The sequence below is a fragment of the Sapajus apella genome, unplaced genomic scaffold (genome assembly GCF_009761245.1).
Source record: "Sapajus apella isolate SASKATOON/1434 unplaced genomic scaffold, GSC_monkey_1.0 scaffold14, whole genome shotgun sequence".
Lineage (NCBI taxonomy): Eukaryota > Metazoa > Chordata > Mammalia > Primates > Cebidae > Sapajus > Sapajus apella.
Window position 1 is genome coordinate 30940381 of NW_022436954.1, and position 14271 is coordinate 30954651.

Genomic DNA, 14271 nt, shown 5'->3' on the forward strand with positions numbered 1-14271 from the left:
ATAATTAGACAATGCTGAGTCTGTATCCTCCTGGTCTAACGATTGAGATAACTGCACTACAGGTAACCACAGTATCTTTATGAGAGGCTGTTAGCAAGATTCTAAATATTTGACTTTGCTTCGTGTAACCATCTCATTATTCAAATATATACTTTCCTTAAATTTCCTGAGTAACATAGTTATGAGTAAATATAATAAATAGTGCAATGCAAAATATTAGATCCTAAATTCAATGTATAAAATGAAGATTTTTATATAAAAATCATGGTCAAGGTGTCATATTTTAATAATATTTCTCAAAGAAAGATGATTCATTTGATACAACTAATTATAAGTTTCATATCCTATGTGTTGATGACCATATAGAAACTTTAAGACATATAATGGCCAAATATGAATTTACTCTTCCTTGCCATATGAAGCAATGATGTTCTGCCAGCCAAACTAACAGGAAGCATGTGAAATGAACACAAAAGCAAACAGGCCTTACACTGCCTAAGGGAAAGTCAGCAAGATGGCAGTTTCAATCATTCGGAATAATACTACAGCAGCCTTAGGCTTTTCTCAGAATGGAAACATGTCACTATTACTGCAATATTTCAACAAATCAGAATGCAGAGAAAAGAACACTTATGCAACCACATCCTGGAAGGGGGCACTTTACTCAACATTTAAGTGGAAAACAATTATAAAGAAATTTCAGAAAAATTGTCAGTGAACATAAATGACTCAGGGAAAAATGTTTTTTCTTTCAAAGTGCTTAATAGATTTTTCAAAAGCTTACCACTTAGAAACAATTTCCTTATATATTCTCCTTAAGGAATTATTAATGTAAAGACAAATTTATATGAAGTGGTAAGTGAAAAGTTTGATATTCAGGCTGCCAGTAAGAAATGCTCATTTTTCCCCAGTACAGTACTATTACTTTGGAAGGTTTGATCAAAGGGAATAAGCTTTCACAACATTTATATAGGAAGTTAAAAAATACTTCAAATATTTTGGGAACTTACCTAATCAGTATACTTTTAGCATGTGTCTAGTCATGTAGCCATCTTTGGTCAATCATCAAAAAATCAAAGGCAAATTGGCATGACTCAACCCTAACTTTAATACCGCATGATTGTGTCGTGTAAGCTTGTTTTGTGTGAGAGCTGCTGTGGTTTTAGCAGAGAGATTAACAACCGGACCTAAGCCGGCCTCCAAACCTTGCCCTGCTGATGCCTCAAGCTCTTTGAAGTCTGACCATCATACCTGGCAAAACAACAGTGGGAACTAGGATGGTGTCAGATCTAATCAAATTGTTTGCTGCAGCATAGCTAACTATGGGGTTCACTAATTGGCCCAATTGCGGATTATACCTTTTGCTACAGATTCAAGACAATAATTTAGTTAAATGATGGTTTTTTTTTTCTTATCTCTTCTAATTAAGATTCCAAAGTAGAAAGAAATAGGATTAGACAGATTCTCAAAACTGTGTTCTCCTTAAGGTGGTATGTACTTTCGATAGGTTAACTACGGCATGTGAAATATATAAAGTGTAGCAAGTATTAAAGCAACTTCTGGAGATTCTGTGAAACATACGTAATGCTATTATATGCCGATATCACTTGGGAATGAAAGCATAAATATTAGAATGATAACATAACGAATGTATCAAAATGTATACATGTAAAAAACACATTTCCATTATTAAAAAATGTTAATTTTTGACAAGTGATTTAATCTAAATGAATAGATGCCTATGTGCAACTTTGATTTTTTTTTTTTTTCTTTCTGTTAGCTGCAGTGTATCTAGGAATAAAAGCTAGTTGAAATAGCAAACAACATTTGTAGTATACCGGACTATGGCCCATGATGCTACACTTAAAAAGGCTCCCAAACAGACATTTATATTTCCATTATTTTATTTTAGTAACATAATTGTGAGTTGACAACCAAGTTAACCATCCCTCCCTCCATCTCTAGATAGAGTAAACATATTCATCATTCTACTTCTCATTTAAAAACCAGAAAGGCTGCTGAAAATAAGCATAGGAAAGAAAGTAAACCCAGGCCCAAAGATATCATGAAACACTCCAAATTATTTCACATTATCATAGCCACCAGCACCCTGGTAGTTTATAAGAGTTTATGCTTTTCCAATATGTAAATAATAATCCTACTGAATAATCCTACTAAATAGTACCAAGTTATATGGCAATATAATTATAAATCTAATTTATATCGATGGGACCTACTATTCTAGTCATAATACTTGAGAATAAATCTATTACATAAATACATAAAACATAATAGCAACTTAATAAAAACTGGTTGGTCAATTCTTTTGTGAGAAAAAGTTCTTGGTGACTGGAGAAATACTGAGGTTCTATTCTGAATTAGAGACAAGTATGATAAGACAGCCTTGAGTAAACATGATTTACTTTGACACTCTCCACTTTCAATATTCATTTAGTTTATGAGACCCACATAGGGACACTACTTATGATAATTACTACTTTTTTGATCAATTATAGCCTACATCAGTACTGTTAATCTTTATATTGAAAATCTGTAGTAAATAGTGTAAGTCTTTTGTATATTTCAGTGTAACCGAGTTATTGTATTCTCTGTCTTGAACTTAGAAATACTGAATCTTTGAGCTGGAAAACTGTCCCATTACCAAAGTGGAAACTCTCTTTGTGAAAACGTTAATGGATAGTGCAACTAATGTAATAATAAATTCTGATCATTTATATTAGAAAATTTTATTACTAGAATGTGCTACAATATGATCAAGCTGAAAATACAAAATCAAAATATCAAAATATTATCAACGGAAATGAAATGTGGCATCTATGATGTCGTTAAATATGTAGCCACATTTCAAATTCTGCCAAATCTTACTTGTTATGTACTATACTTACATCATAATTACTAAAGAAAAAAATTGGTTAACGATAACCTGATATTAAAAAAAGCAAAAATTACAGAAGCTAAGAAACGCAATTTTAACCAGTTATTTTAGGTTGGAAGTGAAGCTATATACTCAAGTTACCTTACATGTAACTAAGAAGACAGTGTGTATGGGTCACTTGACTAGTGGAGCTTATATCATATTTATAGCTCTATTATTTGCACTATTTTAAAAACTCCATTCATAATTTATCTATATTACCTACATTTCAGCAAAGATTTTATACCTTTTAAGTAAATGACCTTGTTTTTGATTCTGGGATAGATATAAAGATGGAAAGCACATCGTTTCTATGTATTGAATCTATTATGATATCTTAGTAAAGCTTCTGTTTAAAATATTTAATCACTATATAAAAATATAAGCTAGTATAGTACTTGCCACATAACAAATGCTCAAAAAAATGTTTGCTATGATTAAATGGAGGTTAGGCAAGGTTAGGTAAATTTGATCTGGTTAAGATCAAGGAATAAGTAGTTTTTAATGGTTAACTAAGTATGCCAGACTGTTACTATGTATAGCTTATAAGAGTCAATTCTTAGAAAATTGGTGAATTTTCTAAGTATTGGAAAGCTATTTCTTTTAACCTGAAATCATAGTTTAAACTTTTACTTATCTAGAATGCATGTCAGGATTTTGGTGCAGTTAGTATAGATATGATTCTGCTATAGTTTATTTGTAGAGGGGCTAATTCATACAGCTTTGTAGTTATAGGTATCAGCAAAAATTTTTGTGATTAGAGAAATATTTTCACTTAAATCTGGACAATACCAACATATACCCTGAGAAGAAAGAAACATTCCTTTGCTTTCTCCAAATCACTCAAAGAAATTAGAGCCTACAAGTTAAAGTTGCTCTACCTGTTAGAGGTCCTTGGTATCTGCTAGTAAAAAGATAATCAGTTTTCATATATGTAAAGGGCAATGACTTAACAAATAAAACGTGCCCTAAAAATAGAGATGAGAGTGTGCCTGCTTCTTTCGCCCTTATTTCCAACCTTGCCTCCTTTTGAGACCATGTGATTGACAGTAAATTCCAACATGTAACAAATCTGCCTGTATGGAATTGGAAAAGTTATTTCTGTTTTCCCTGCTAAACTACCTTTCACTTCTGAAAGGGAGACTCAGATTCAATGCCTGATTCAATGTCAGATTCAACTATCTTTCACTTCTGAAAGTAAGACTCCGATTCAATAGCAGATTCAATAGACTATCTATTTTAGTCTCAGACTTTAGAGGCTAGTAAGTTTACATTTTATTTTTAAAAAATCAGGACATTTAAAAATAACATTTATTTGTTGTGAGTATTAAAACAGTATCATTTGCTCGACGATTTTACCCTCAATAAAGGAATCCTTAAACTAGTTACTTTCAGGTCATTTCTACCCGTTTCTAGTTTCTTTAATATATTACCAAGACTTGCTATCTGTTTGGATATGCATTGTATAATGTACAATACTACATTTAAAACATTTACTCTTAGGTGAACCACATGATTTTATTCTATTCTAATCATACCTATATGCACTTCTATTTGGTTTGATTCCTTAATTTTTGCTTTTTCTAATCACCAAATTGAATATTATGGCATAAGTAAATAAGTTATTTAGAATGTGTATATGTCTATTAAAATAACAACAAAAAAACCCAAAAAACTTTAGTGATTAGGTTGTTAGCCAAAAAGGTACAGACTTTGATTATATGGAATTTTAAGAAACAACAGTCTCTTTGTGTTTTATTTTCAAACAATTCTTCTAAACCACAGGTTGACCAATTACAATGATTTTTAGTTAAGCATAGCGGGAAGAAGAGAGAAAATGGAATAGAAACCTGTGTGGTTAATGGAAGATCTTTCCTCAGCTGTGATGGTGAAGTATAGTTACCATTAGAATTTAAAGTTATTCAAAGGAGAGGTCCCACTTGACATCACATAAGTTCTTTCTCTCTTTTCCCCAAAGACAGAGAAAGAGAAATCATAAATGTGATTCACATTACTGTACTACTTTCTTCTCTGGGCACAATGTTTACTTTCATGGGGGAATCATCTTGCTTAGTTTGTATGGTAATAGAAATGATATCTCAGATGTGGTTGTTAGAATACTAATTTTAGAAAAAAGGTGGCACATGGAGAGAAAAAACTTCTTCAATTAAAAATATATACTCAAAAGAAAATGATAAGCATGCTTTCCTTGTGACACTATAACTTTATTTTTCTCAACATTTTAATCAATATTATGGTACATTACTCAGTATTCTGTCAGAAAAACTGAAACAATGTCTGAACAATTACAGTGGTGGGTTCCACTTCAATGGTTTCTTTTGAGAACTAAAGCAAATTAGCTCAAGAATCACTATTTCTACACTCTTACTCTTTTGGCTTTAAGTGGCTTTTGAAGGGAGTATCCCCAGATGAGAAACTTCTAACACTCCTGCAGAGATGACCTGCTTGAAGAACTGGCTGCCTGATTAACTATTAACTGCTCTCAATAGGATTAGATAATTAAGGACATTGATGACCATTAATTAGGAGGAGGGCACATTAATTTGTCACTGGATAGGGCCCTTACAATGATTTATAGGTTAGTGCTACTTGCAAATGTGAAGAGAAAGAGAAAAAGAGAGAGCACCATTAAGTTACCTTATCAAGTGGCCAGCTTAAAGAGGGCAGAGGGTCAAAAAAGGGCCAAAGTGGTCACTTAAGGGTGAAGTCCCAAACACCAAAGCAGTGCCAAGCCACATTGACCATCATTTGGTGATGAAGTTAAAAATATGCTAATTTATTGGTGGCAATTCTCTCTTTTTATGGTTTCAAGCAGTTAAGACAAGTGGCCTGCTTAGGAGCTTTTCATTTGAAAAGAGATTAAACAAAATGGTTTGTCAAGGCTGCTTGGCTGTTTTATGTCTTTGTTAAAAAAAAAAATTGCACTGACTATACTGATAACTATCACATCACCCAAAAGCCATCTCTCTCTGAGCATTTACTTCGTTAATAAATACATCAATTCTAATTGCTTAACAGATCTCTGTTCATTTGCTCTTTAGCAAGATTAAGTTGAAATAAATCTTTTGTCCTACTACTTTCTGTCACCATTGCTTACATGAGGGTCACAAAAAAAGTTGCAGTGTCTTGGAAAATGTCCTTAAAGATACTAGTGTAAATTATAATTTGTTTAGTTCCACTCCGAAAGAGAAAGGTAATTTGCTTTCCTTTACTAATACTTTTCCTTACTAATAGTAAAGAAAAATGCTTTTAAAATGGAGATAAGAATCCTCTTAGCCACAGACAATTGTGGGCAGCATTCACATTCCACACACAAGTAAGCACAGCTCATTAACATTTAATTAAATATGCTTTTGAAAGCCATCGAAATATGCATATCATATTTATCATGTAAGTTTAGACCTTACTTTTAATAGATATTCAAAAGAAAATTATCTTTGCCATATTTGATGTATTGTAAAAATAAAACAGTCTAAAAAATTATTCTGTTATATCAGAAGAACTTAAAAATATTTAGCATAAAACATGTCCTAAGAATTTCATTAAAGTAAAAATAAGATAAAAATAATATAAAGTAAAAATAGGTTAAAAATAAGTTTACCTCAAGACTGTAAACTAAAACATAAAAATTATCTTACCTCAATGGTGAATAGCTTCCTTTTTAATTTAAAACCTAAGTCTTTGACATCTGATTCGTCACAAACCAAGTTATTAAGCCGAGGAATCTGCCGTATATGAATCAAGCCTTGTGGAGAGAAAATTAAGAGAAAAAAAATTTAAAACGTTGTCATCAGATGCATAAATTAATGAGTCTTACAGCAGAATCCTGTAAACTTACACACAAGCATCCTCCCCTTTTAAAACTGGAGCTTACTACCAGGAGCAATGAAGCAAATGGTGTGATTATACTCAAGTAATCAAGCAGAATAAGATAAACAGAAATCCTTGTGCGAGGAAAACTAATTGCACTTTGGTACAGAAGTACAGATGTAAAGAGGGATCTTAATACTTGTCAAAACTACAGCCGGTTTGTGTGTGATTTTCTCTTGTATTTACAGTAAGCAAATATGGCTATCACCTTGCATGCTGCCCACGGCACCACTGAGTGATCTTTATTTTATTAAATGCACCACTAAGCAGGCAGCAAAACAAGGCTTATGAGTTACTGATAACCAGTGAAGCACTCATGAAAAGTATTTCATTTTGTACCTTATTAATGAATTGAACAAACCACTGAAGAAAACTACATTGCAGAGTACACTCTAAGACCAAATATTAAGCCCTATGCCATCCCAAGACACTCATTTCTATGGCATGTTAGACCTTTATGTAGCTGCTATAAGCTTTGCAACAGTGCTAGGTAAATCATGAGCTTTGGCCTCTTGTCAGCAGAAACACTTGCTAATTTTTTCTGACAAGGGCACTGGATGGCTTTTGTGCAGCCTAATGTAGTTTCTGACTAAACTAGGGGTCATTTCCCACAGAGGAAGACATGGAAGGTTCTTCACTACATCTTTCTGCCTGACTCAGCTCATATTTAAAAATTGCCATCCCAAGGACACTGATTCAAAGCATGGGGAGGAAAGGCAAATTACAGATTTGAACAGAGATAAATCTTATAGTATTGCTTCTCTAGTACAAGGTTTTGTGTGTGTGTTTAAATGCATAATAATGTATGTATTAGTCTTAGCTTAAACCTTTTAAGGTACTTGGCTTTAGAAATGGCCTCTTCAAAAATAATTCACTAAAATATCTGACCATTTTTTTAACTTAAAAAATGTAAAAGGTTTCATTAAGGAGATAGCTTTTAGCTACAAATTAAGAATATCTCATACATACTATTTAATAAAATATATTTATTAGAAATAGGCACACCATATTTTTATTTGCATGTTTCTTATTTTAACCTTAGAAATGCTTGCTTAGCTATTCAATGCCTTATAGAATCAATTAATAATTTTATCATCAGGTCATCCTTATTAATAGAAAGTATATTAGTCATTAGAACTACTCATTAATCTGAGGAAATAATTTATCAATTCATAGAGTTTAGCACAAAGAATCATAGCCTTTGAACTTTTGAAATATTTTAATCAAAATAATATTTTTAAGAATATAATTTTACAAAATGCATAAACTTCTAATACTTGTCTTATAAAATCTGGAAGCAAGCTTCAAATAAGCGACTCAGTCTTTAAAGGTTTCCATAGAAGTATGGTAGTTCAATAATAATGGTAGTAATAATTTATATATATTAAGAATAAGTAAAAATCTGTTATTCACTACATTCTATATTCAGTTCAGACCTGTAATACTAAGACCTAACTACTACACTTTTACTATTCATATAGTTCTATGTAAGACTCATTACTAAAAAGAATCCCCAAATTAACCAATTGACTAAAATATTACTAAAAGTAAAAAAAAAAAAAAAAAAAAAAGTAAAAAGTCTGATGAATCCACCTGTATTTATATCTAAGTGGCAATATTTTATAATTTGTTCATCACTTAAACTATCAAGAAAATGAGTAAAGAGAGAAAAGTCCAAATATAACCAAAGACATTCTCTTTTTGAAAATGTAATTGACTAGGAATCTATAAATACAATCCAGTAAGTATCCTATCATATGGCTAACTTTGTTAAGTATAAACTGTTGTAGAAAGCTGTTATTATTAGAATTAATATATTTATTTCAAACATGGCTAATCAGTATGACTGATTTCATGGCTACCTTAAGCCACTAGGACAACAAAATATACATCTGACTGAGCCATGCTTAGTCCTTGGGTTTGACTCCTTTCAGTTATCATAGTCTATAGTCTTAATGTAGTTTGGTAATAAGCTGCCATGGAAGATGGAGAGGAATGGAAAACATTTAACAGATGTATTATAAAATAAAATCCATACTATTTGACAGTAGATATTTGGATTGAACAAGATGCCTCCAGGTAACCTAGAAGCAGCCTGCTCATGCTCTTCTCTTTATGAAGTTGCTACTTACCATGATAATCCTTATACAATGGGTTAGTTTCTCTCTCAGAACCAATAAATGATTCCAGACCAACTACTATATCTGACAAGTTTGTGATGTGGGCAATAACGGCTTTATTCTGCAAAACATGGAAACAAAACAGTAACATTAAATGTTATGTTAATGATAAAATATCTATACAATATCACTATGCCATCTCATGAAAAACTGTGGTGGGGATAGACCATCAACAGAGAAGTAATTTAAAAGTTAAAGCTACTATAGGCTGAAAACTGGATGAAAATATGCCCTTAATTGAACATGCTGGCGCATGTAGTCATGCTATTCTAATTGGAAGAACTGAAGGGAAAATATAAATTGGTAGAAGATATGAAATGATTAGTTCTGGTAGAGAACATAAATTGATTATTTTTCACTTGTATTAAGGAACAGGACTACCTTCATTTTCATACATGATTATTTTTCAAATTACTTCATCTATTGCCCATTGGAAAATCTGTCAGACAGCAGGATTCAGAAGCAGTAGATGATACAGCATAAAGTATAGGGCAAGAGTCCCACTGTTGTCTGTCAGCTGGGACTAGGTCCCAGCCCTATAACAGCTGAGGTCCTCTGTGACATATTAGAAACATGGAGAGGACCAGTAAGAGACTGCAACATGGCTAGCTATGGAGTCTTCTGTTTTCTCTTTCCAGATGCTGCCATTTGGCGCTGGGATAATAATAAAGGGAAAGAAAAGATGGTAGATGACTAACATTTAGACCAGTAGCCTATCCTTTCTTTCTCCACATAATCTGAGTTGAACTGAAATACTGCTAAATACATTTTAATAAATGTCACATTGTGCCACAGATCAAAACAATAGGTTAATATTTTTACATACATAGTATGTCCAGTTATTAAGTAGCAAAAGTTCTAAATACTGAGAATCTCATGGCTATAAATATGTAATCATCAAATATTTGGTAGGGTTTTTTTTTTTTTTAATTCTTTAATTACTGGAAATCTACTATTCCTTTTAGCCCCTGACAGGGTAGTAGATCAGAAAACTGTGATTATATGCTACAATGTCTTAGACAATTTTTTGCTTAGCAGATCTAGATAAGCTGAAATTTTGTTTTGTAAAATTTTGCAATTTTGAAACTCTCATTTTATACAATGGTAATGTCAACCAGTTAAAAATTAATCTTTGAAGAAAAGAATGGGAAATATAAAACAGTCAAGAAAATTTATCAGCCTGCTATATCCCGTTAGGAAGATGTAAAATACAGTAAAATATTTTCATTTTCTGAAAACATAATTATGACTGAGCTTACTAATATTCTTGTTTAAGTCCCCTTATAAAGATGGCATAGGAATGAAAAATAAAAGAGGCTGGTCAATGTTACCTGACTTGGTATTATGAAACACATAGCACCTTGTGTCACCAAACATTCTGTTGAAATGACTGGTTAACTCACACCTAGGGCAGTATTTGAAACTCCTTCATAAGTTGGAATGTGTGTTATATAAAGAATGTTTCAGCCTTTGGATCAGTGTTGTTAAAAAGATTCAGTAAAAATAATTATTCTTAATTGTCTTTAATATGTTCAATCACGTGGGCACACTAAGCATAGAAAAACGTAATTTGGAAATGCCTATTTTTTCAAAGGCAATTTTTCATTCAATGGTGAGAAAATAATCCAGATTGATTCCTTACTTTCAGTTCTGTGCCACAGGGGATGGTCCTACTCCAGGAATAACAGGGGCTTCAGAGGCCATAAACATGTTCCTCTCAATATTTCTTTAGCCAAAGACCATTATATCAAACTCATCCAGGTTGGGTTTCAGCCAGTTATTCTTCACCCAAACAAAAATGTCTGCCAGACATTCCAACAGCTGGGATACAGTTCACAATGAGTCAACTTGAAAATGATTCATTGTGCTGAGTACTGAACAATGTTGGGGTGGGGGTGGGGTGTGGCTGGGTTGGTAGTAAAGGGTGAGAACAAGTGGGAGATGAAGAATAACCATGTGGTTCCCCCATTAAGAAGAATCTTGGATAACAACCAGCAGGCTCTTATCATTTCATTTTTAGGATAAACTCAACTGGGAAGAATACTCCTGTCATGGACCCTCAGATGAACAAGCATTTTATAAAGGCTACTGACAATATTTCTTAATCAAAAAGGTCAGATTTCCTTTTATCTATAAATAAAAGACTAAGCCTTTGTATCTAAATATCTGAATTTAAAATGATACAAGTCAATTTTTGTTAGAACTCAACTACTAAAGATTTCAGTGATATAAACTAGGACTTTCTTAGTTATATGAATAATATAAATTGTAAGGTTTAAAGATGAGATTAATTTCCATTCTAGTAGTACTTAAGCAAGGTACTGTGTATTTAAATGGTCAACCTGACATTTGCTTATTTCAAAGAAGATTTCCTTCTTTCACTGAATCTTAAAATTTACTAATAAACCATTTAATATCCTATAATGTTTATCAGCTTTATAAGTTTTTTAAAGGTAGTTTGTGGGAGATTAAAAAAAAAAATCAGTTAACCACTCAAAGGGGAAAACTAATGAATTCTAAGTAAAAAATATGTACAGGCTTGATTTCTAAAATTTCCAGAAACTCATTCATGTATTTCATTTATTATATTTCTAAGTTTCGCAGGTTTGCATCATAGTTATTAACTACAAACTAAAGTCTATTGAAAAAACTTTTATAAAATATTAGGACAAGAATACCTTTAATCACACTATTACCAAAAAATTGGTTATATTTCACAGTGACCTTACTGCTTTCTGCATAATTATTTTGCAAAATTGTTTGTATAATGTGGCAGACCAGATGCATTGTGAAAGTTGTGGGGATATCTGAAAAACATTTATAGAATAAAAAGCAATGGAAATTATATAAGAATAACACCTAAGTTTTTGACTGAGAAAATGTTTATTTTTATTATAAATTTATTTAAACTTCTAGTTATATGTAGGAGCATAAACTGTATTGGGCTTATAATGTACATGTTTTTTAAAAAGTTAAAAAAATCATTATAGATTACTTCTGTACATTTCCAAGCTTTATAAGGAATATGGTCTATTGATGTAATCTTACCTTAAAACCATTCTTGTCAAAAGGCCTTTCAAATAATAATATTAATATTAAATGGTCTTTTAGGTAAAAGCAGGTGAATTTACTTAGAAGAATCTAAAATTAACAGCTTAAAAAACCCATAAAAGCATAATAATCACAATTCACTTTAGCAGGAATACACTACGGATAATAAATTGTCATAATATAACCAGCAGTGTTCAGAAAGCTTTAGCATAATGATCTGAGCAGAGGCCTTGAAACTGGAACATCCACATTCTCATCTTAACAGACTCTAAGTGTTTTTATGTTATTAACCAAGACGTAAAACCTCTTTGGTCTTCAGTATATATTAACAGCTAGAAATGGAGAAATAGAGGTATTTGTATAGCAATTACTTAAATTTGAACATAATCTTCGCATTAATTTTGAAGTTGTTACGATACAGTTTCCAATACAGAACATTTCAGTAAGGACATTCAGAATTTACCAATCTGAGTAAATTAATGCTTATGGTGTATGTATGGTATAATGACAACACCCAAGTATGTACAATGATATTGCCACCCTTCCTTCTTGCCCATCTGGATACGAAAATGTAGGATGGCTCAAAAATCCTTCTTATCCTAGACAAATCTCCCTGTGCTCCTGGGTGAAAGTTGTCAGCTCTGGATAGTAGCCAAGACATGACTAGGAGGGAAGCCAGAAGAGAGGAGAGCCAGTGTCCAGGAGTTTTAAGAGTTTGCTGGCAATCTCAAATGGCATTGTATGAAGTTACATAAAGGGCTCTTAAAATTTTCTGTTGCAATGTAATTTAATAAATCATTTAAATTTAAAATATGCCAAATGGTGTTGCAAATAAGGAAAGCAAATCAGATTGTCCAGTCTTCTACCTTTGTATTTCAATTTTAATTTCAAAAAAAAACCTTCAGAGTATTTGTTTTGACTGTTCTCTGTTTGGTTTCATAGAATGTTTCCTGTTTGCCATTATACAATGGTAACACATTTTTTATTAGGATACACCACATCTGTTAAATGGATTTTAAATTAGGGAAGATTTAATGCTCCCTTTCAATTCAAAGTTCTTAAAGTCAAAACTATGAATTTTGTTAAGAGATAAAAATTCAACCACTGCCATTTAAAGTTCCCACAATTTTCAAATAAAAACAGTTCAGATACCTATTTAGAGTTACCAAAGTAACAATTACAATACCTTAAACCCTCAATATTTCTTTATTTTCGAGGATCTAATTATTTCAATAATATGAAAGATGCAATTTGTACCAATACAAAATATATTTCCAGAAAAAATTTTAATAAGAGGATTAAGAAGTAATTATCCAATAACTTATCAAGAAGCTTGAAAGGAATAAACCAATCAACATAAAGCATTTATGCAATGCCTCAATTAAGAGCAAATTCTTGAGTTACTCTGTATTATTTAAGAAAGATAGCAAAGATAACATGAAAGAGCTCTCATTTGAGTACAAATATAAGATTTGGGACCATAATACCCTGAGAGCACTATTAAGTTAATGTTAAAGACTTAAAGAAATATTTAAGTTACTTTATGTTTGACCATAATACGTGATGTACTGGATGTGTGTTGGGAACGAGCGGGGAGGGGAATCCCCACAAGAAAAGCAAGTATGTTATATTCAACAGCTCAGTTTATAACAACATTTCCTGAAAAATGATAATTATAGAACATGAATACAGTAGAAGTTAAGACTTTTCTCGAAGGATAAATCTGGGGATATTTAATGAGATTTATTTTTCTATGCTTATTAAGTTCTCCATTTACAGAAATCATGACTGTGAAATAATAAAGTTGTTGAACTTTTGTTTTGAACTTTTTACAAACTTGCCCAACTTTCCTCAGAGTTGTCACTTACTTCTGTGGATTAGATTTTTATTTTATTAAAAATATTTGATAGCAGGGAAATAATTCTGTTCATAATTATGAAATTTAGAACATTTGTAATAAACTAATGAAGGTATTAGATTAAATACTTCCAGATTTAACACTGAACTTAAAGTCACAGTTAATTTTAGAAAACAGAAGAACTTTTGTAAATTAAAAAAATTCTAAGTGTAACACATTCTCTGGTTAGCATCATATACTAATATTCACATAGGAAAATTATAAAACAAACATATTTTGGTTCTTTATCCCAAAGCATATCCACAAAGGGGCAAATAGCAAATATATCTAACCCCAATGGTGAAAAAAATTGCTAG

General features: G+C 31.7%; 1 protein-coding gene across 6 annotated transcripts in view; it reads right to left on the reverse strand.

Moving 5' to 3' along the window:
- Positions 1-14271, reverse strand: part of ELP4 (elongator acetyltransferase complex subunit 4) — a 249766-nt gene that overhangs the window by 126297 nt on the left and 109198 nt on the right. For all 6 annotated transcript variants that reach the window (XM_032282329.1, XM_032282333.1, XM_032282331.1 and 3 more), the window contains 2 exons: positions 8959-9067; positions 6595-6701 (listed from right to left, as the gene is read on the reverse strand). In XM_032282329.1, the coding sequence (XP_032138220.1) occupies positions 6595-6701; positions 8959-9067 (216 nt within the window). The remainder of the gene's footprint in view (positions 1-6594; positions 6702-8958; positions 9068-14271) is intronic.